Source organism: Neolamprologus multifasciatus, chromosome 19 (genome assembly GCF_963576455.1).
Source record: "Neolamprologus multifasciatus chromosome 19, fNeoMul1.2, whole genome shotgun sequence".
NCBI classification, from domain to species: Eukaryota; Metazoa; Chordata; class Actinopteri; order Cichliformes; family Cichlidae; genus Neolamprologus; species Neolamprologus multifasciatus.
The window spans coordinates 22005704-22029239 of NC_140457.1; the positions used below are offsets into that span (position 1 = coordinate 22005704).

The 23536-nt window shown below is 41.0% G+C and overlaps 1 protein-coding gene and 1 long non-coding RNA gene across 3 annotated transcripts; one reads left to right on the plus strand and one right to left on the minus strand.

Annotated features, from left to right (window-relative positions):
* Positions 1–601: 601 nt before the first annotated feature.
* On the plus strand, positions 602–19319 carry LOC146496610 (cytosolic 5'-nucleotidase 1A-like). 2 transcript variants are annotated; one of them, XM_085143801.1, is made up of 7 exons: positions 602–694; positions 10687–11017; positions 17354–17464; positions 17640–17763; positions 18215–18343; positions 18447–18631; positions 18885–19319. In XM_085143801.1, exons 2-7 carry the CDS (start codon positions 10994–10996, stop codon positions 19197–19199), a joined length of 888 nt encoding a protein of 295 aa, XP_084999927.1. In that variant the 5' UTR covers positions 602–694; positions 10687–10993; the 3' UTR covers positions 19200–19319. The 2 variants fall into 2 exon arrangements, with proteins under 2 accessions (XP_084999927.1, XP_084999928.1); XM_085143802.1 differs by lacking the exons at positions 602–694; positions 10687–11017 and adding an exon at positions 15932–16042.
* Positions 1676–6731, minus strand: LOC146496611 (uncharacterized). The gene is made up of 2 exons (XR_014871243.1): positions 2634–6731; positions 1676–2005 (listed from the first exon to the last, which is right to left on the minus strand). It is a non-coding gene; the product is annotated as an uncharacterized LOC146496611 (long non-coding RNA).
* Positions 19320–23536: the final 4217 nt, after the last annotated feature.

The following is a 23536-nucleotide window of genomic DNA, read 5'->3' on the forward strand; positions in this document are numbered from 1 at the left end:
TTTCAATATCTCTTTGTTGCCTTTTCGCCCCCAAAGAGACTCATTTCCTGTTCCTGGTCCTGTACACCACTGCCTGCCTGACACTTTTGTTCCGAGTTCGTTGGATTCTGCTCGTTTCGTTTTCGTCAGTCACGATGCCCATAGGACTCCGCTACGTCCACCATATGACGGGCCATACAGGGTTCTTAAACCAGGCAACAAATATTTCATTTTGGACTTTGGCGGTTGGCAGGAGGTTGTCTCTGTTGACAGACTTAAGCCTGCACATGTTATGCAAGAGGATCAGGTGGTCCCGGCCCAGGCCCCTCGCCGCGGCCGCCCACCTGCCACCGGGCAGATGGATTCTGTTTTTTCCCCCAGGAGCAACCCACAATCAACGGAGTCCAAGTCGTCTGCAGTTTTTTCTGACCGCCAGTGCCAGTCTCGCTCCCGGGCTGAGTTGCCCTCTGTCAGTTCCCCCTCCCCCCGGTTCAGCCGTTCCAGCTGTTTGCTTAGGCCCCGGGGCCTGGACTAGTTCTGCTGGGTGTTCGGGGGGGGGCATGTGTGGTGGACCACTAGAGGGCTCCACTCACACCCAGTGTTAAGGAAGTGTGTTCCTGTGTTTTGTGGCGCGATATGTGCAGTTGATGTTGGAGAGGAATAAAGAAGGAATGAGAACTGAGAGCTCTGTGTCGTTGATGCTTACCTCCACATAGTAATCATCTACAACTATTTTCAGTTGCAGATGATAAAGGATTCAGAAAGTTTATTCATGTAGGCCCATATGACAGAGAATATGCATGTTCTTTTTTTTCATATTTTAATTTATATTTAATCGTGTTGTGGTTTGCAGTGTTTTGTGTTGTTTCACTTTAAATTTGTTTAAAAAGAAAAAGCTGAAAATTTAAATAGTTAAAAGCTGAACTGTGAATAGTTGGTTTTTGTAATATATGATTTATTTATTACATTTTATGTGTAGTGAATAAATAAAAGTATATTTATGGTGGCCCCTAGAGACAAAGCACGTACAAACCCCGAACCACGTAAAAACTCCAAAACATGTAAAAACTCCATAGCACGTACAAACTCCGAAGCACGTACAAACTCCAAAACACGTAAAAACTCCCAGACACGTACAAACTCCGAAACACGTACAAACCCCGAAGCACGTACAAACCCTGAAGCACGTACAAACCCCGAAACACGTACAAACCCTTAATTCCTTTTGTGCATAATTTTATATTATTGTTAATAATAAATTAATTAAAGCAACAAAACAACCTGAAGAGCCGGTTCGGAGCCGAAAGAGCCGGTTCTCTAAATAGAGCCGAAAATCCCATCACTACAGTAAAAACTCCGGACCTGTGACATCATCAAGTACGCTGGTGTTCCAATTGTACTCCCGTGCGGTCTCGGCAAGTCCAGTCTCGATGAGAACGTGAGTGTGTACTTGCGTACTTAGAATTGAGAAAGGGCCAGTGAGTGATTCGTAACAGGAAGGGAGGGGGTGAGTGAGTCAGTGATTTGTAACAGGGAGGGAAGGGGTGAGTGAGTCAGTGGCTGTATCCCAATTCAGGGTACACGGCAGTGCACTACAGGCATAAATCTAGACCCCTAGATAAAACATTATGGCATTATAGCAGTGACAACTCCTCCACAGTAGCAGGTGGGATTTTTCTTTTTTGAGGACGGCTCCTTTTACCTTTCAATATGGATGGTCTGTTTATGTTTTGATAAACAGCTTTTTTTTGGGCAGCTGAAGAGGAGAAGTCCATCTTATGGCCAACCTCTGACTGTATCTTGGTCACATTACCCAGCAAAACCCAGTATGCAGGTTCATCTGTAACAGTCCTTGTGCCACGATCAACGCTGCTGCTTCTACATTAAACAGAAGAGCAGTGACCTGGGTGCAGGTCTGCGCGACTCCGGCCTTACAGGTGCAGTGGGCGGCTTCAACCTACCCTGTGATGCTCACAATGACCCATGGCTGCAATGCTGGTTCATTCAGTCTTTGAGAGTGCAGTACCTGAAACACACACAAAGTTCATTTAAAGACAAGAACTATGAGCCAAGGCGGACATAAATGTGTTTAATCTACTTTATCATAAATGTAACAAAGTGTTTAGAAAGTTAGCACATACATGTAATTTTTCATTTCTTTATGTGTCCATCTATAGGACGCTGCATGTTATAGTGTAAATCTGCCTGTTCTCTGTCAGAAACCTGCCAGCAGAAAATGAACCTAAAGTATGTAATGCAAGGATGTCATCACTTTAAAGATGGAGAAAGCATAAAGTTACAATTATGAATCACTTAATATGATAAGGAGATTCTGCAGGTCATTAATCAATGTATAAAACTAAAATAAAATGTATTTTTAGTGACACAAGATACAAATATGGAAGCAAGATGTATAATTAGAATTATTTATAATAAATATGAATAAATTAGTGCAATTTCTTTAACCATAAAGAATAACTAAATCCTTTAGGACAATGTCACATCAATGCACTGAACTCATTATGTTATCCCTCTAACAGCCTCCACATGTTCTCACTGTAATTTCCCCCTCATGAATGAATTTATGCTGCCCTAATGTGAATGTTTGCAGGGAAATCAAACGCATTTCACTCGTAGTACTCGAGCTGACTTACCTTTGTTTGAATGACGACTTGTACGCGCTGACTCCACAGATAAGGTACGAAAACATGTCAGGCTACGTCAATAGCGGTTGGTCTTCAGGGTTTCTACTCCACGGCCATATTTCATACGGGTCCACATTTCCAATGCACGCTATTTTCTGCAAGTACCGCCGCTTCGCCTCTGAACGAAATCGGTCTCTATATAGTCCATTCCCTTTTGAGCTGCTTTTAAGCATCTTGTAATCGTCGTTCCAACACAGTGTGTTTGTTTTGATTCGTAGACCCCGAAAATGGTGCCGCGCTCCCACAATGCACAAGCTGAACTGTGAATAGTTGGTTTTTGTAATATATGATTTATTTATTACATTTTATGTGTAGTGAATAAATAAAAGTATATTTACGGTGGCCCCTAGAGACAAAGCACGTACAAACTCCGAAGCACGTAAAAACTCCCAGACACGTACAAACTCCGAAACACGTACAAACCCCGAAGCACGTACAAACTCCGAAACACATACAAACCCCGAAGCACGTACAAACTCCAAAACACGTAAAAACTTAGAAGCATGTAAAAACTACAAAACATTAACAAAATACAACAGAAGTACTCCAGGATGCTAGGCGCAGTGTTGAGCTTTTGTTACCTAGTGGCTACACAAGCCAGGAAGTACCAACAACCGGATTTGGTGTGTGGTAGTAACAGGTAAATGAACATTTTTTTTAATTATTTGAATATATATGAGTGCCTGTGTATAAATACACAAACCATACACATATGCTTTCAATTGTGTAATTTAAGTGATCTAGGTAGCTCTATTTTAGAAGTTCAGTTAACGCTAGAAATGTATTTTGGAGTTTGTACGTGCTTTGGAATTTGTATGTGCTTTTTGGAGTTTGTACGTGCTTTGTTTCTAGGGGCCACCGCATATATTTATATATAAACATACAAACATATATAAATAAAACCACTTTTTTTACATTAGTAATTCCTTTTGTGCATAATTTTATATTATTGTTAATAATAAATTAATTAAAGCAACAAAACAATCTGAAGAGCCGGTTCGGAGCCGAAAGAGCCGGTTCTCTAAATAGAGCCGAAAATCCCATCACAACAGTAAAAACTCCGGACCTGTGACATCATCAAGTACGCTGGTGTTCCAATTGTACTCCCATGCGGTCTCGGCAAGTCCAGTCTCGATGAGAACGTGAGTGTGTACTTGCGTACTTAGAATTGAGAAAGGGCCAGTGAGTGATTCGTAACAGGAAGGGAGGGGGTGAGTGAGTCAGTGGCTGTATCCCAATTCAGGGTACACGGCAGTGCACTACAGGCATAAATCTAGACCCCTAGATAAAACATTATGGCATTATAGCAGTGACAACTCCTCCACAGTAGCAGGTGGGATTTTTCTTTTTTTAAGGACGGCTCCTTTTACCTTTCAATATGGATGGTCTGTTTATGTTTTGATAAACAGCTTTTTTTTGGGCAGCTGAAGAGGAGAAGTCCATCTTATGGCCAACCTCTGACTGTATCTTGGTCACATTACCCAGCAAAACCCAGTATGCAGGTTCATCTGTAACAGTCCTTGTGCCACGATCAACGCTGCTGCTTCTACATTAAACAGAAGAGCAGTGACCTGGGTGCAGGTCTCCGCGACTCCGGCCTTACAGGTGCAGTGGGCGGCTTCAACCTACCCTGTGATGCTCACGATGACCCATGGCTGCAATGCTGGTTCATTCAGTCTTTGAGAGTGCAGTACCTGAAACACACACAAAGTTCATTTAAAGACAAGAACTATGAGCCAAGGCGGACATAAATGTGTTTAATCTACTTTATCATAAATGTAACAAAGTGTTTAGAAAGTTAGCACATACATGTAATTTTTCATTTCTTTATGTGTCCATCTATAGGACGCTGCATGTTATAGTGTAAATCTGCCTGTTCTCTGTCAGAAACCTGCCAGCAGAAAATGAACCTAAAGTATGTAATGCAAGGATGTCATCACTTTAAAGATGGAGAAAGCATAAAGTTACAATTATGAATCACTTAATATGATAAGGAGATTCTGCAGGTCATTAATCAATGTATAAAACTAAAATAAAATGTATTTTTAGTGACACAAGATACAAATATGGAAGCAAGATGTATAATTAGAATTATTTATAATAAATATGAATAAATTAGTGCAATTTCTTTAACCATAAAGAATAACTAAATCCTTTAGGACAATGTCACATCAATGCACTGAACTCATTATGTTATCCCTCTAACAGCCTCCACATGTTCTCACTGTAATTTCCCCCTCATGAATGAATTTATGCTGCCCTAATGTGAATGTTTGCAGGGAAATCAAACGCATTTCACTCGTAGTACTCGAGCTGACTTACCTTTGTTTGAATGACGACTTGTACGCGCTGACTCCACAGATAAGGTACGAAAACATGTCAGGCTACGTCAATAGCGGTTGGTCTTCAGGGTTTCTACTCCACGGCCGTATTTCATACGGGTCCACATTTCCAATGCATGCTATTTTCTGCAAGTACCGCCGCATCGCCTCTGAACGAAATCGGTCTCTATGTAGTCCATTCCCTTTTGAGCTGCTTTTAAGCATCTTGTAATCGTCGTTCCAACACAGTGTGTTTGTTTTGATTCGTAGACCCCGAAAATGGTGCCGCGCTCCCACAATGCACAAGCTGAACTGTGAATAGTTGGTTTTTGTAATATATGATTTATTTATTACATTTTATGTGTAGTGAATAAATAAAAGTATATTTACGGTGGCCCCTAGAGACAAAGCACGTACAAACCCCGAACCACGTAAAAACTCCAAAACATGTAAAAACTCCATAACACGTACAAACCCCGAAGCACGTACAAACCCTGAAGCACGTACAAACCCCGAAACACATACAAACCCCTAATTCCTTTTGTGCATAATTTTATATTATTGTTAATAATAAATTAATTAAAGCAACAAAACAACCTGAAGAGCCGGTTCGGAGCCGAAAGAGCCGGTTCTCTAAATAGAGCCGAAAATCCCATCACTACAGTAAAAACTCCGGACCTGTGACATCATCAAGTACGCTGGTGTTCCAATTGTACTCCCGTGCGGTCTCGGCAAGTCCAGTCTCGATGAGAACGTGAGTGTGTACTTGCGTACTTAGAAGTGAGAAAGGGCCAGTGAGTGATTCGTAACAGGAAGGGAGGGGGTGAGTGAGTCAGTGATTCGTAACAGGGAGGGAGGGGGTGAGTGAGTCAGTGGCTGTATCCCAATTCAGGGTACACGGCAGTGCACTACAGGCATAAATCTAGACCCCTAGATAAAACATTATGGCATTATAGCAGTGACAACTCCTCCACAGTAGCAGGTGGGATTTTTCTTTTTTGAGGACGGCTCCTTTTACCTTTCAATATGGATGGTCTGTTTATGTTTTGATAAACAGCTTTTTTTTGGGCAGCTGAAGAGGAGAAGTCCATCTTATGGCCAACCTCTGACTGTATCTTGGTCACATTACCCAGCAAAACCCAGTATGCAGGTTCATCTGTAACAGTCCTTGTGCCACGATCAACGCTGCTGCTTCTACATTAAACAGAAGAGCAGTGACGTGGGTGCAGGTCTCCGCGACTCCGGCCTTACAGGTTCAGTGGGCGGCTTCAACCTACCCTGTGATGCTCACAATGACCCATGGCTGCAATGCTGGTTCATTCAGTCTTTGAGAGTGCAGGACCTGAAACACACACAAAGTTCATTTAAAGACAAGAACTATGAGCCAAGGCTGACATAAATGTGTTTAATCTACTTTATCATAAATGTAACAAAGTGTTTAGAAAGTTAGCACATACATGTAATTTTTCATTTCTTTATGTGTCCATCTATAGAACGCTGCATGTTATAGTGTAAATCTGCCTGTTCTCTGTCAGAAACCTGCCAGCAGAAAATGAACCTAAAGTATGTAATGCAAGGATGTCATCACTTTAAAGATGGAGAAAGCATAAAGTTACAATTATGAATCACTTAATATGATAAGGAGATTCTGCAGGTCATTAATCAATGTATAAAACTAAAATAAAATGTATTTTTAGTGACACAAGATACAAATATGGAAGCAAGATGTATAATAGGGCTTTGGAGTTGACGTCACGCCGCAATGCATTATGGGAGCGCAGCGCCATTTTCGGGGTCTACGAATTAAAACAAACACACTGTTGGAACGACGACTACAAGAAAGATGCTTAAAAGCAGCTCAAAAGAGAATGGACTGTATAGAGACCGATTGCGTCCAGAGGCGAAGCGGCGGTACTTGCAGAAAATAGCGTGCATTGGAAATGTGGACCCGTATGAAACACGGCCGTGGAGTAGAAACCCTGAAGACCAACCGCTATTGACGTAGCCTGACATATTTTCGTACCTTGTCTGTGGAGTCAGCGCGTACAAGTCGTCATTCAAACAAAGGTAAGTCAGCTCGAGTACTACGTGTGAAATGCGTTTGATTTCCCTGCAGACATTCAGATTAGTGCAGCATAAATTCATTCATGAGGGGGAAATTACAGTGAGAAGATGTGGAGGCTGTTAGAGGGATAACGTAGTGAGTTCAGTGCACTGATGTGACATTGTCCTGAAGGATTTAGTTATTCTTTATGGTTAAAGAAATTGCACTAATTTATTCATATTTATTATAAATAATTCTAATTATACATCTTGCTTCCATATTTGTATCTTGTGTCACTAAAAATACATTTTATTTTAGTTTTATACATTGATTAATGACCTGCAGAATCTCCTTATCATATTAAGTGATTCATAATTGTCACTTTATGCTTTCTCCATCTTTAAAGTGATGACATCCTTGCATTACATACTTTAGGTTCATTTTCTGCAGGCAGGTTTCTGACAGAGAACAGGCAGATTTACACTATAACATGCAGTGTTCTATAGATGGACACATAAAGAAATGAAAAATTACATGTATGTGCTAACTTTCTAAACACTTTGTTACATTTATGATACAGTAGATTAAACACATTTATGTCGGCCTTGGCTCATAGTTCTTGTCTTTAAATGAACTTTGTGTGTTTCAGGTCCTGCACTCTCAAAGACTGAATGAACAAGCATTACAGCCATGGGTCACTGTGAGCATCACAGGGAAGGTTGAAGCCGCCCACTGCACCTGTAAGGCCGGAGTCGTGGAGACCTGCACCCACGTCACTGCTCTTCTGTTTAATGTAGAAGCAACAGTGTTGATCTGTGGCACAGGACTGTTACAGATGAACCTGCATGCTGGGTTTTGCTGGGTAATGTGACCAAGATACAGTCAGAGGTTGGCCGTAAGATAGACTTCTCCTCTTCAGCTGCCCAAAAAAAGGCTCTTGATCAAAACATAAACAGACCATCTGTAGTGACAGGTAAAAGGAGCCGTCCTCAAAAAAGAAAAATCCCACCTGCTACTGTGGAGGAGTTGTCACTGCTGGAGGATACTTGGATACTTTGCTGGAGCACAGTAAAGCTGTGGGTTGTGGGAATGACCCATAATGTTTTATCTAGGGGTCTAGATTTATGCCTGTAGTGCACTGCCATGTAAATAATTTGCATTTACTGAATATGTACTCACTGGGTCCCATTGTTCAAAAATTGAATAAAGAAACAAACTAATTTCTGCCTCTTTTTTTTATTATTATGAAAACCACTTTATAGAACATCACATCTGTTACAATGTAGAATCCAGTCATTTATAGTTTACAAATGACAAAATGTTTACACAAAATCATGACAGTGTTTACATGATATCAACCACTACTAACATTACTTTATTTACTGTATCTTTTGAAAAAAATACAGCAATTTTAACAGCACAATACTTAAGAATATTTAACAGGAGCAGGTTTCATATTTCCCTGGTTTTATTATCACACTGTTCACCAAAACGCAGCAAACCTTCACCATCTTATCCAGAAGGGTCACCTCTTCACCCTCACATGGAAGAAGTAATCCGATTGGCATGGTGGTATGTTTGAAGCAGGTCCCTTGTGTAGCGCTGGAACCCAGTCACGATGTGTTTCATCCATTTCATAGGCTGGTTTGCTGCAATAATGCCAAATAATTAGCAAGTCTATAAATAGAAGGTGGTTCTACAAAATCACTCAGTAGGATGTTTGTTCTAATTTGCTATGAGCTCAGAGTGCATAGAAAATAAAACTAATAGGCTATAAAGAGTGATATGAACATATTTAGAACTTACCGGAATGAAACTGTCTGGAGCACCAACAGATATTTGGAGATGGAAGAGAACTGGATATCAGCTCGTCTCACAGCTGCTATCCAGGCTAGACGCCTTCGTTTGCTAACATTGATACATGAGCTGCCTCGTGTTGCTTCCAGGTTGGGAAAGAATGAAAAGATAAACCATTTTCAAGCTTATTCTCTTGCCGGTCGTGCGATCGAACATTGCAGCCGACCACACAGCAAATACGAACCGTGGCTGTTGTGTGTGCCTTCGCTCCCTTTTCACTTGCGCTAGACCCCGAAAATGGCGGATCGAGCCAAAATCCTTTCCACGCCCACCCCCGTGACATCACGCTCCAAAGCCCTATTAGAATTATTTATAATAAATATGAATAAATTAGTGCAATTTCTTTAACCACTAAATCCTTCAGGACAATGTCACATCAGTGCACTGAACTCATTATGTTATCCCTCTAACAGCCTCCACATCTTCTCACTGTAATTTCCCCCTCATGAATGAATTTATGCTACCCTAATGTGAATTTTTGCAGGGAAATCAAACGCATTTCACTCGTAGTACTCGAGCTGACTTACCTTTGTTTGAATGACGACTTGTACGCGCTGACTCCACAGATAAGGTACGAAAACATGTCAGGCTACGTCAATACGTCTTCAGGGTTTCTACTCCACGGCGGTATTTCATACGGGTCCACATTTCCAATGCACGCTATTTTCTGCAAGTACCGCGGCTTTGCCTCTGAACGAAATCGGTCTCTATATAGTCCATTCCCTTTTGAGCTGCTTTTAAGCATCTTGTAATCGCCGTTCCAACACAGTGTGTTTGTTTTGATTCGTAGACCCCAAAAATGGTGCCGCGCTCCCACAATGCATTGCGGCGTGACGTCAACTCCAAAGCCCTATTCAAAGGCTGCTCGAAATGTGGCCCTCAAATGCATCCTTCATTTCCCTGAATTCCCTGTACCAGTGTACCTGCACATGTGATGTGACAATAGAAGTGATTTGATTTGAGAGTTCAAACTCACTGCTGTAATAACTTATAATGATTAATATAATAACTATGATATTGGCCATATTATATTTACACTGACTTTAGTCTCATGAACAACATTAACTAATTGTTACTTACTAGTTAATCTTAAATGACTGTTCAGTACAGAAATGAAGCCCAACAATCATGTTTTACAGTCCCGTGGTCTCAGCCTCAGATACTTATTAAATCACACAAAGCTCATGTAGAAACAAACAAACGAACAAAATATGTTCTCCTTCATTTCTGTCAACCACACGTTTCCAGCTATCATGGTTGCTAGACAACCTGGGCAGCGCGACGGAGGCTAGACCGTCCCATTTCACAAGCCTCGCACTTCCGGCCTTAGCGGTCTTTGAGTACGCGGCCCTTGAGGACCGTTGAGGCTGCGTACTTTAAGGCTGCAGACCCTGAATTGGGATACAGCCAGTGATTCGTTCAATTTGTTTGAGCTGTGAGCCAGGAGGGAGGGGGTGAGTGAGTGAGTGATTCGCCTTACCCTATGATTCAGCCTAGCAAGGGAGGGGGTGAGTAAATCAGTGATTCGTTCAACCTGTTTGAGCTGTGAGCCAGGAGGGAGGGGGTGAGTGAGTGATTCGCCTTACGCTATGATTCAGCACAGTAAGGTAGGGGGTGAGTAACTCAAATGTGCTGTTAGCATGCTAGCGATGCTACTGTCAACTGAGGAGCTATTGTCTTGATGTGAGCTTCTACTCAGGGTTTTTTCTTCGAGTTCAGAGCAGAAATGTTTTTGTTAAGAAACTGGCTGTTGTTTTTTCCCCACAATTTTAATTATAAGCTAGATATATTTCTACTAATGGAATTAGTTTGCTAACAGCAACAGGGATGAGTCAGTGAGTCAGTTGCGCTTGTGAATCATGATTCACGAGTCAGTAAAGTGATTCTCGAGTATTGAACGATTCGTTCACGAATCGAACATCACTATTCAAAACAAATGGCATGGCAACACGTTCCAAAGGCTCCACAGGTTCTGCATCATGACGTGGCTTTTCTAGTTAGAATAAAAAGGAAGAACCGCAGTTCTGCAGTCAGCAAACAGGAAATTCAAGTTTATTTCTATCTGTGTTCCTACTTTAAGAAGCACGATGAGTGAGTGCAGAACTTCTACAGTAAGTCAGCTTTTAATGTATTAATATATGCTGGTGTGTGGCAATTATGCAGTAGTTTTAACAACTTAGTGAAAGCTATATGCTCTGCTGGTGGATGATGGTGTGCCATCCTTTGTGATTTTCTTTTCACTATGTCAGAAAGCTGTGCACTATTAACAAGAAAATATGTCTGTTATAGCAGTTTTAATGAATATTTCTATAACTTCGTCATCTTTTGAAATAAGGTGTAAAATTGTGTTAAGTAATCAAGAATAATAAAAAAGATATACAGTTATGAAGAGAGTCAGTGAATTGTCTTCCTGTAACCGACACTACAACCAGCTGCTGCAGTAATAATGTGAAACATGCTGTGGTACACTAACTGAGTTATTTAAACGTTGCATGAAAATCCTCTGCAGGATAAATAGGTTATTTTGCTACACTGTGATGGATTAAAAGGTCACAGTTATGTAGGGATGGGTATCGTTTAGGTTTTATCCGATACCGGTGCCAAACCGGTACTTTTGAAACGGTGCCGGTGCTTAAACGGTGCCCAAACCGGTGCTTAAAGAATGGAAAACACAAAATTGGTCCAAAAACCTCTCATGTTCAGCTGTTTTTTTTGTAAAAAGATAACAATGTTAGTCTTTTCTGCAGGTATACGGCATATATGGTATCACTCTGGGCTGGAAGCAGTGCTTAAACAATGGAAAAAACACAAACTTTGTCCAAAAACCTCTCATGTTTAGCTGTTTTCCACTTTTTCTTCGGTCATTTTAGCCTTTTTGGCCAGGGTGAAGGGAATATCTGCCATCAAACAAGAAGACAGCCGCATGTAGCTATGATGGTGTTTGCTAGTTCACGTTACATGCATTAATTTAATAACGCGGTTAGCTTACTCAACGTAAATTACACACGAACAACATTAAGCTACTCACGCAGAGAAGAACGGCTGCTGCTGCCATCATCATTTCTGCTACACTGGCAGGGCTAGGTTCATCGGATTTAAAGTGTGACCTCCTTTGACAGTATCAGCTTAAAGCACTTGTTGCAGGCTGCTGAGTTTGCATCTTTTGCTGTGAAGTACAGCCAGACTTTTGACCGCTTTGCCTTGGGCATTTTTAATCTGTAGCTCTGCTCTAAAAGAACGTACGTACCTGGACCCGCCTACTATCCTCGAAACGTAAAATGATTGGCTAGAATCTAAAGTGTATCATTCCATACCAGTTGGTGGCGGTAATGCACCTTTCAGTTGTTTGCCAAACGCCAATAGAAATGTAAGGAAGAAGAAAGTGTATCACAGCTCAGGAAAAAAAAGCACCGAAATAAAGCACCGAAATGCGCGCTGCTTTTCGGTCTGGTTACTACCGTTTATGTCAGAACCGGTGCCATGATGGCACCGGATACCGGTACCCATCCCTACAGTTATGTTACATCAAGTGTAGCACAGATTCATATGAATTTTTGCTGATGATGCTGAGATTCATTCTCTGAATTCCACCTTCATACCAACTGTATAGTGCCCAGTGTTGGGCAAGTTACTTTGAAAAAGTAATTATTTATAGTTACTAGTTACTTCTTCAAAAAAAGTAAGTGAGTTAGTAACTGAGTTACAAGATTCTAAAAGTAATTAATTACTTAAAAAGTAACTATTGCGTTACTTGTTTAACTCTGGTGTCCAGGGTATAATTGGTCATTTTTTAATACATTTGATGTTTCCTCTACATTTCACTTTTAAAAACTATTTACTTTGCCTTGTTTAATATTATCCTTTTCAGCACAACCTCACGTGTCTGAATTTACAGTTATGTTTTCATTTTGACATACTGTATTAACACAATTGATCTAAAATAAGACAAAAAACATAAAATCCGAGTAGAAAAAGTCTTTTTTACTGTAACAACCACAAATATGTTTATTGAATCATATTTCATAACTTTAAATGCAAATATAAATTGTCAATTTTAAAATCAAATGCACAAGTTTTGAAAACAACAAAGTTATTTGCAGTTTCAATAAGATGCCACACAAATTATTTGTGCCACTCCAAAATAATCATTTCTGTCCACTATAAAGGACAACATTACAAGCCTGACAGCAGGAGGTGTCAGGCTCCTGTTTTCTACCTGGAGACAGCAGTCGCCTCATTGTTCTGACACACAACACAAAACCATCCACAACACTACACACTAACTACAGAAGACAACACATTAACTACACACTCCAAACATGCTAAACATCGCAAATCTCTCACATCTCAAAACTCGCTCTCTCTTTTTCTGCTGTCTTTCTCTCTCACCCTCTCTCGCCGTCACTCCTAAAACTTCCCCCTCTTCCTAAACAACCAAATGTCAAGTTGCCCATTTTTTTGATTAGTTGACAGGGTTCATTTTTCCACCAACACGAACGGGCTGTTTTTTGTTTTGTGTTTTTTATTTTTTGCTCATAAGCAGAGAGTGCTTGCTAGCGCTGTGCTCAGACAGTAAACATGACGAAACTATTGAGGAAAAAACACGCATATATATTGTTTATCATGACTTATCATAAAAACTGGTATATATCACCTTGTTGCTTTGTCATCTTAAGGTGGTCGTGTGATTGGCTTACAGTGTTGGGAAGGTTACTTTTAAAATGTATTCCATTACAGATTACAGAATACATGCCCCAAAATGTATTCTGTAACGTATTCTGTTACGTTACTCAATGAGAGTAACGTATTCTGAATACTTTGGATTACTTAATATATTATCATGCTGTTTACAACTACATGAATGTACTATTGCTGTGATTTATTACTGTTACTGAAGGTCCGCGGCTCCGAACCGTAGTAAAGGGACCTCTGGCTAATACGGCGGGTTCTGTGTCGGGCTCGTAGCCGAAAACTAGCTTTACTTTGTTGTCTGGGTCAACTTTGCTAGCCAGAGACAGAGAGAGGCGTTGAAAGGCTGCTCCAACGGAACTTATTGTTTCGGAGGAAAACACGAACACGGTGTACAGTCGAGTCTTAATAGCTTACTTACAACTGGGCTCGTCAGGCACTCTTCTTGGCTGCAGTGGTTATTATTATATTTACATGCTTCCAGCTCCCGTTTTTGCTCGATGACAGCTCGTACTTTTCCTTTTTCTCCCTCCCTCCCTCACAGACACATAACGGGTATGGCAGTCCATTCTCCCTGCAGCACGGACTACACTGCCTATGATGCTACATTCTTTAGAGCTATACCGTTAGCATTCTGCCTATTAGCTTAGCAGGACAACAACAAAAAGGCCTCTCTCACCCAGGAAACACGCAGAGAGAGAGCGTCACCCTGTAACCATGGCAACCGTAACGCTGCCGCCTGGAACAACAGAACGTAGCTGTCAAACAAAACCCAAACAGTCTTGACCCGCCACAATATGAAGCAGGGAAGTACCGCCGTGTAATCCATTTATTTCAACAAAGTAACTGTATTCTAAATACCACCTTTTTAAACGGTAACTGTAACGGAATACAGTTACTCATATTTTGTATTTTAAATACGTAACGGCGGTGCATGTATTCCGTTACTCCCCAACACTGTTGGCTTACCACGACTACTTTAGACTTCCTCAGTCAAACAGCAGCACTCATGCGATTGCTTTGCCCCCTTAGTTCCAGGTGTTGTGCCAAAAAGTGATCGTGATTGCCGTCCGCAGGAGCGCGCACAGCTGCGTAATGCTGTAGCGCCCAGATTACTTATTTAATCTGATATAAGGTGCGGTAAGAAAATATTAACGCGACCGCACCACATTTTCATGTTAGTAACTGTAACTAACAGAAGGTCGAATGCTAAATGAACAGTATAGGGCTTTGGAGTTGACATCACGCCGCAATGCATTGTGGGAGCGTGGCACCATTTTCGGGGTCTATGGTTTTATTACCACACTGTTCACCAGCAACCTTCACCATCTTATCCAGAAGGGTCACCTCTTCACCCTGACATGGAAGAAGTAATCTGATTGGCATGGTGGTATGTTTGAAGCAGGTCCCTTGTGTAGCGCTGGAACCCAGTCACGATGTGTTTCATCCATTTCATAGGCTGGTTTGCTGCAATAATGCCAAATAATTAGCAACTCTATAAATAGAAGGTAGTTCTGCAAAATCACTCAGTAGGATGTTTGTTCTAATTTGCTATGAGCTCAGAGTGCATCGAAAATAAAACCAATAGGCTATAAAGAGTGATATGAACATATTTAGAACTTACCGGAATGAAAATGTCTGGAGCACCAACAGATATTTGGAGATGGAAGAGAACTGGATATCAGCTCGTCTCACAGCTGCTATCCAGGCTAGACGCCCTCGTTTGGTAACATCGATACACGAGCTGCCTCATGTTGCTTCCAGGTTGGGAAACAATGAAAAGACAAACCCTTTTCAAGCTTATTCTCTTGCCGGTCATGCGATCGAACATTGCAGCCGACCACACAGCAAATATGAACCATGGCTGATGTGTGTGCCTTCGCTCCCTTTTCGCTTGCGCTTTGTTTAGACCCCCAAAATGGCGGATCGGGCCAAAATCCTTTCCACGCCAACCCCCGTGACATCACGCTCCAAAGCCCTTATACAAACTTATACAAACTTACAAACACTGGTATCAGAACTCAAATAGAATTCACCTATGAACTTTGGGGCCTTTTATACACTGCAGCACACCTCCCCTGCAGCTGAGCTAGGAACCACACCTCTGCCACACACTCATCCGAGTGTGTGTGTTTTTCCGTGTTACGGCCCTAGCCGGGCCTCCTGAAACTGCCCTTGTGTGGGTGTGGTGTTTTCTCTCCGCCTCTTCCTCTCTTGCTCCACCCCTCTGTCTCTCTCTTGCTCTTCTCTCTCCCCAGGACACAGCTGCTGCTCATTGGCCTCATTTACCACCTGGGCCCAGTCAGCAATCACCTCTCTGAGGTCATATAAACTGGGGATGAACTGGATGTGAGAGCGTGGTTTTTCTCTGGTGTTCCCACATTGTGTCGAAGGTGTCGGGAGAGAGCCTATAGTATAGAGTTGTGGATGCAGTGTAGCTGCTTCACGTGAGTAGTGTGGGCCTCGGCAGCAGTAAAGCTAGCTGCCGCTAGTGACAGGGTGAACTTGTGGGCCCCTGGAAGTGCCTCCTCGTGGTGTGGAGTTTTTTGTTTGGCTGTTGTGTTCTTTGTTGTTGTGACCTTTTTCTAGTGTTATTGGAAAAACAGCGGTGCCGGCTCTTTATGTTAAGGTTGTCTATAATAAAAACTCTTATTTACTAAACCTTCCTTCTCTCACCTCAACCGGTCGCAGCAGATGGCCGCCCCTCCCTGAGCCTGGTTCTGCCGGAGGTTTCTTCCTGTTAAAAGGGAGTTTTTCCTTCCCGCTGTCACCAAAGTGCTTGCTCATAGGGGGTCATATGATTGTTGGGTTTTTTTCTGAATGTATTATTGTAGGCTCTATCTTACAATATAAAGCGTCTTGAGGCGACTGTTGTTGTGATTTGGCGCTGTATAAATAAAATAAAATTGATTTGAATTGAATTGAATTAAACACCTGTCTGTTCTCCTTTCATTCTGTTCTGGACCCATTTGTTACCAGTCCCCACACACAACCCTAGACCTTCTTCGTGGGGACGTAACATTCCGTCCGACCGGATGCAGCTTTCTGCAGCATCTTTTAAACATCCTTATACTCTGTGGCGGGACGTGGTCTGCGGTGCCACTACAGGGGCGGCAGACACACCTGAGCGGCACAATCACGCCTCGCCGACTTAAAAGCTGAACTAGGTCCTGCAGTGTTGTTGTTGTTGGTAATGTGTGTTTGTGAACGGCAAATGAGTGTTAACAACAAGATGCTGGAAGCACGAGCATGAAAGTATGCAGTGTGATGTTTAATTACTCATCACCACAATATATTTATGTGTTGAACAGAAATCATATCCTTCCTTGTCGCTAAAAACCAATTCTGTAGGACGATTTTCACTAACTAACTCGGATTGATTCTCAGATTGATTGTTAGGAAAAATTGTGGGAAACAGAAAGAAAGTGGGAGAGTATAAAGAGTTATCACACCAAACCCAAGAGCAGAAGACAAAATTGAATGGCAGCTGTGGCAACTCAGTGAATAAAAAAAATCCAGTCATTTTCATGAAGGTCTTCTAGACAGAGAAAGATTTAAGGTTGAAAACTGATTCATAACAAGTTCCTACAAAAGTACAGATAAAGCATTAAATCAGCAAGCAAGAAGTGCAAAAAATAGTGAGATAACATACTGTATGAGTGCAGAGGTCAAATAAGAAAATTGTTGACAATTTATTTGTAAACTACGCAAAAGAATGTCTTTATTGAATTGTGGGAAACATTTTTTTTCTCCTTTAGCCTGAACCAAAGATCCCACTGCCGGAACCAGAGATCACCATTGCCATGTCTTCAGGACTCCTCTTCAAGCAAGAACAGCAGGGCTGTGGCCCTGCCTTCAAATTTGTTGAGGTCATATATTATGAGGGGAAAAAAACATACACAAAATAGCATGTAGTGGTTATGTGGACGATGAGAATATACCACATAAGACAAAGCACCACAGAAACCAGCACACAAATACTGCACTCACACAGTTACTTAACATTCGCTTGAATTTAATTTCTCTTCCTTGTCGTGCTCTCAGGCTCTGAAGGCAGTCAATGCTGAACTCAGAAACCATTACCCTGAGAGTGAGGAGCTCTTTAAAGTCATACTCATCGATGACAGCTCATCATCAGACTTTCTCATGAATCAGATCTGTGAACACGGTGAGTTAATGATACCTCCAAACACACTTACTATTATTTCAAATACATGTGTCGTATGAGGAAACTTTTAAATTTTGAGAAAATGGATAAATGGAAATAATTAGACTGAGACAGAGACAATCTTTCCACTTCTAAGTGATTCTGATCAACTCTTGTTTACCCCAATACCCTTTCTAAATCATTCAGGCTTCATTTGTACAGCACTTTTCATGCACTTCAAATTTTTACATAGATTAATGACAGGCTTACAATAAGACAACAAAACAACTAAAACAGAATCTTATAAAGTAGAATACACTTGAAAGTGTAAGTACTCTAAAAGCAAGTCAATACAAAAATAATAGATATAAGTAAGTAATAGTAACACTATTGCTAACACTACTCTGATAAATCTAAACAGTTTTGGTAAATCAGATGGTCCAGCAGCCTTTTCATTCATTCTTGTTTGCAGGGCTGGAAGAACTTATCACTCTGTTACCCGTGACTGAAGATCAACTTGTGAATGAGTTAAGAAACAAACCCCACCTGTACCTGTCTGATGAACCAAACAGGTTGAAGGTTCAGGAAGCTTTGAATGAAGGTAAAAGTGTTAAATGTGGTGCTAATTTTAAGACAAAGTGCAGTTTCTGCTGTTGTACTTTAATGACTCTGTGTGTTACTGTGAATTAATGTTCCTGCATCAGGTGTAGCAGCTGCTATCATGTCCACCCCAACAAACATCATCACAGAGTCTGAGAATCAGCTGCGTGTTGCCTTTGATGGCGACGCTGTCCTCTTCTCTAATGAGTCAGAGCTCGTGTTCAAGAGTGGTGGACTACAAGAATACTTGAAGAATGAGGAGCAAAATGTTGAAATTCAAATGAACGAGGTATGAAAGATAGATGATAGAAACACATTCCATCTTCTTTTAATATTTATAACAGCTAATTTAACTATATGGTTACAGTTATGTTGGCCTTCTGCACTGTTATAAGCAATATATATTTAATAATAGAAAAGAAAATCTTTGCTAATTACATTCAAATAAACTGATATCAGCTAAATTATCCAAATGCACTTTCCTGCTTTGACCAGATTGTCATGTGTTGAGTCTCTGCTCTTCTTCTCTTTTCTGTATTCAGGGACCATTCAAAGGATTCTTGGAGGTTTTAATAAAACTGCAGAAAAAGTTGCATAATAGAGGCCTGTACAAGAAGTGTCCCATTCGTACCTACCTGGTGACATCTCGAGGGGCAGGCTGTGACGGCTACAGAGCTTTAAACACTCTGCAGACCTGGGGTCTGGAGCTTGATGAAGCTGTGTTTGTGGGAGGGGCTAACAAAGGTCCTACACTGGAGAGGATCAAGCCTCACCTCTTCTTTGATGACCAGCAGAGACACGTTGGTGCTGCATTGGAGGTCGGCACAGTGGCATGTCTGGTGCTCTCACCAAACTAACAATAAATAGCAATCTGTTGATTGGATTTTATAACTGCTGGAAATATGTGAACTTGAAAAGTATGTTTCCATAATGCTTCATAAATGCAAATAAATTAACAAACAAACATCTTCATCTCATCTGTGGTCTGTTGTGTTTTTTTCTACAGTATCAATGTTTTATAAATTTTGAATTCTATCAAATGCTTCTTAGTAAATCAGCTGTTTGTGAAAATCAGCTGATGGTTTTCTTTTCGCTGTTGAGTGAAAAACAAACCACTTCAACAACTGAATCAACAGATCAGAAGGGATGGCAGAAGTGATGAAAGCATTTTTTGTGACATTATGTTCATAAAAAATATTTTATGTAAAAAAAAAAAAAGTCTGAACTATGTGATAGAGCTGCAAAAGCAGACTTGGATTTCTCACACAGAAACAATCTTTCAGGATGAAGATTTAAAGTATTATTATTGAAATATGTGCTGTTAATCAAAAGAGAGTAAGTAAGGTTTATTTATTAAGCACTTTTCATAGACAAGCAGTCACAAAGCACTGTGCAGACAGGGCTTAAATAAACAGAACTTCAGGTACTCAGATAGACATTAAAGACAATACAAAAGGTCAAATGTAAATTAAAGTTTAAGATTTAAAAAAAAAGTCTATCTATGAGCCCGTCTATTACAGTGTCTGTGGTCAGAGTTACGTTACATCAAGTGAAATAGAGATGAATTTGAAGTTAAGCTGATGATGCTTAGATTCCTTCACTGAATTCTACCTTCACACCAACTTTATAGTGTCTAGTATAAAGACATAAACAGGCATAAAAAGATACAAAGGCATTAACAGTATATTGAGTATAGAGGATGGAAATCGGCAATGACAACTCGTGAAAAATACAGAATGCCTTTGCAACCTCTGAAGGTTTCTTGCTTTGATAAGACAGGCTGGATTGTTGATCTGCAGGACGGGCACCTCTATATAGGAAGTCTGGTTTGGTTCAGCTTTTTTATTGAAGTCCAAGTGTATCCCCTGCTTTCCCTCATATGATAAACCCTGAGAAGCACTATAGGTCAGATCTTATCAGTCACACCAGTTAGCAGCAGCTCCCCTCTTGATCGTTGCACTTGTTCACCTGGGATGATTTAAGAGGCCTGGAAAGAAGGCACCAAGGGACTGTAACATTAGAAGGTGGAGTAGCCTGTAGGAGCTTTTTAAACTAAAACTACTTAATACTCACATTTATCCCTTTACTCTTTCACAAAGGATTAAGTGTATTGAACACAGTTAGCTGTACTAATGATACACACAAGCTTTGCACCATAATAGTTAATTTTAATATAAATGTATAGAAATTATCATCATGAAAACACAACACAATGATTAAAAACAATCTTGAGAGAATAACAAGACTTCCAGTTTTGGCATAAATTGAACTCAGGACCTTCTTGCTGTGCGGCAACAGTGCTAACCACCGTGCCACCGTGCTGCCCTATACAGTGGGGCAAAAAAGTATTTAGTCAGCCACCGATTGTGCAAGTTCCCCCACTTAAAATGATGACAGAGGTCAGTAATTTGCACCAGAGGTACACTTCAACTGTGAGAGACAGAATGTGAAAAAGAAATCCATGAATTCACATGGTAGGATTTGTAACGAATTTATTCGTAAATCAGGGTGGAAAATAAGTATTTGGTCAATAACAAAAATACAACTCAATACTTTGTAACATAACCTTTGTTGGTAATAACAGAGGTCAAACGTTTACTATAGGTCTTTACCAGGTTTGCACACACAGTAGCTGGTATTTTGGCCCATTCCTCCATGCAGATCTTCTCAAGAGCAGTGATGTTTTGGGGCTGTCGCCGAGCAACACGGACTTTCAACTCCCGCCACAGATTTTCTATGGGGTTGAGGTCTGGAGACTGGCTAGGCCACTCCAGGACTTTCAAATGCTTCTTACGGAGCCACTCCTTTGTTGCCCGGGCGGTGTGTTTTGGATCATTGTCATGTTGGAAGACCCAGCCTCGTTTCATCTTCAAAGTTCTCACTGATGGAAGGAGGTTTTGGCTCAAAATCTCACGATACTTGGCCCCATTCATTCTGTCCTTAACACGGATCAGTCGTCCTGTCCCCTTGGCAGAAAAACAGCCCCATAGCATGATGTTTCCACCCCCATGCTTCACAGTAGGTATGGTGTTCTTGGGATGCAACTCAGTATTCTTCTTCCTCCAAACACGACGAGTTGAGTTTATACCAAAAAGTTCTACTTTGGTTTCATCTGACCACATGACATTCTCCCAATCCTCTGCTGTATCATCCATGTGCTCTCTGGCAAACTTCAGACGGGCCTGGACATGCACTGGCTTCAGCAGCGGAACACGTCTGGCACTGCGGGATTTGATTCCCTGCCGTTGTAGTGTGTTACTGATGGTGACCTTAGTTACTTTGGTCCCAGCTCTCTGCAGGTCATTCACCAGGTCCCCCCGTGTGGTTCTGGGATCTTTGCTCACCGTTCTCATGATCATTTTGACCCCACGGGATGAGATCTTGCGTGGAGCCCCAGATCGAGGGAGATTATCAGTGGTCTTGTATGTCTTCCATTTTCTGATGATTGCTCCCACAGTTGATTTTTTCACACCAAGCTGCTTGCCTATTGTAGATTCACTCTTCCCAGTCTGGTGCAGGTCTACAATTCTTTTCCTGGTGTCCTTCGAAAGCTCTTTGGTCTTGGCCATGGCGGAGTTTGGAGTCTGACTGGTTGAGGCTGTGGACAGGTGTCTTTTATACAGATGATGAGGTCAAACAGGTGCCATTCATACAGGTAACGAGTGGGGGACAGAAAAGCTTCTTACAGAAGACGTTACAGGTCTGTGAGAGCCAGGGATTTTCCTTGTTTGAGGTGACCAAATACTTATTTTCCACCCTGATTTACGAATAAATTCTTTACAAATCCTACCATGTGAATTCATGGATTTTTTTTTTCACATTCTGTCTCTCACAGTTGAAGTGTACCTCTGGTGCAAATTACTGACCTCTGTCATCATTTTAAGTGGGGGAACTTGCACAATCGGTGGCTGACTAAATACTTTTTTGCCCCACTGTATATATATATACTATTAGAGCACTTCGCTCTCGCACTGCAGGCTTCCTTGTTGTTCCTAGAGTATTTAAAAGTAGAATGGGAGGGAGAGCCTTCAGTTTTCAGGCCCCTCTACTGTGGAACCAGCTTCCAGTTTGGATTCAGGAGACAGACACTATCTCTACTTTTAAGATTAGGCTTCAAACTTTCCTTTTTGCTAAAGCATATAGTTAGGGCTGGATCAGGTGATCCTGAATACTCCCTTAGTTATGCTGCAATAGGTGTAGGCTGCTGGGGGATTCCCATGATGCAATGAGTTTTTCATTTTCAGTTACTTTTCTCACTCAACATGTGTTAATAGACCTCTCTGCTGAATCACACTTGTTATTAATCTCTGTCTCTCTTCCACACCATGTCTTATCCTGTTTTCCTTCTCTCACCTCAACCGGTCGCAGCAGATGGCCCCGCCCCTCCCTGAGCCTGGCTCTGCCGGAGGTTTCTTCCTGTATCTATGAAGCGCCTTGAGGCGACATTTGTTGTGATTTGGCGCTATATAAATAAAATTGAATTGAATTGAATTGAATTGTTAAAAGGGAGTTTTTCCTTCCCATTGTCGCCAAAGTGCTTGCTCATAGGGGGTCATATGGTTGTTGAGTATTTCTCTGTTTGTATTATTGCAGGATCTATTCTACAATATAAAGCGCCATGAGGCGACTGTTGTTGTGATTTGGCAGTATATAAATAAAATTGATTTGAATAGATGACCTAGGGGTTTAACCTTTGCATTGTTTTAAATAATTTAAAATAAGACAATGAGGTGATGAACATTTTAAATGCATTTTTTATTGAAGCTGGTATTGTTTTCATCTAAACAAACAACAAAACTTCTGGAACAATGTTGTTTGGACAGGCGAGACCAAAGTGTTTTTTTTCTGGAACAGTTCATGGAGGTCTGAGCAGAAACTTCACTATTGCCTTACAAATTGCTTCTTAATACTTTTTTTAAAAAAAAAATTAAAGCTTTTATGAATGTTTGACATGTAGCTATGTTTGTTATTGCTCTTGTTTATTTATTATTTTTCCTACTTATTCTATTTACATTTGTACTATTTCTATTTTTGAAGCACTTTGTAACTTCTGGTAGTTGTTCAGACATAATTGTGACGTCACACGACTGCAGTGACAACAGCAAATGTGAATGTGATGAAGCCTCGCCCATGAATAGTCCTCCTTTACATTCAGGAATCAAATGAATAAAGGATTAGGGCCTTTTCTTTCTTA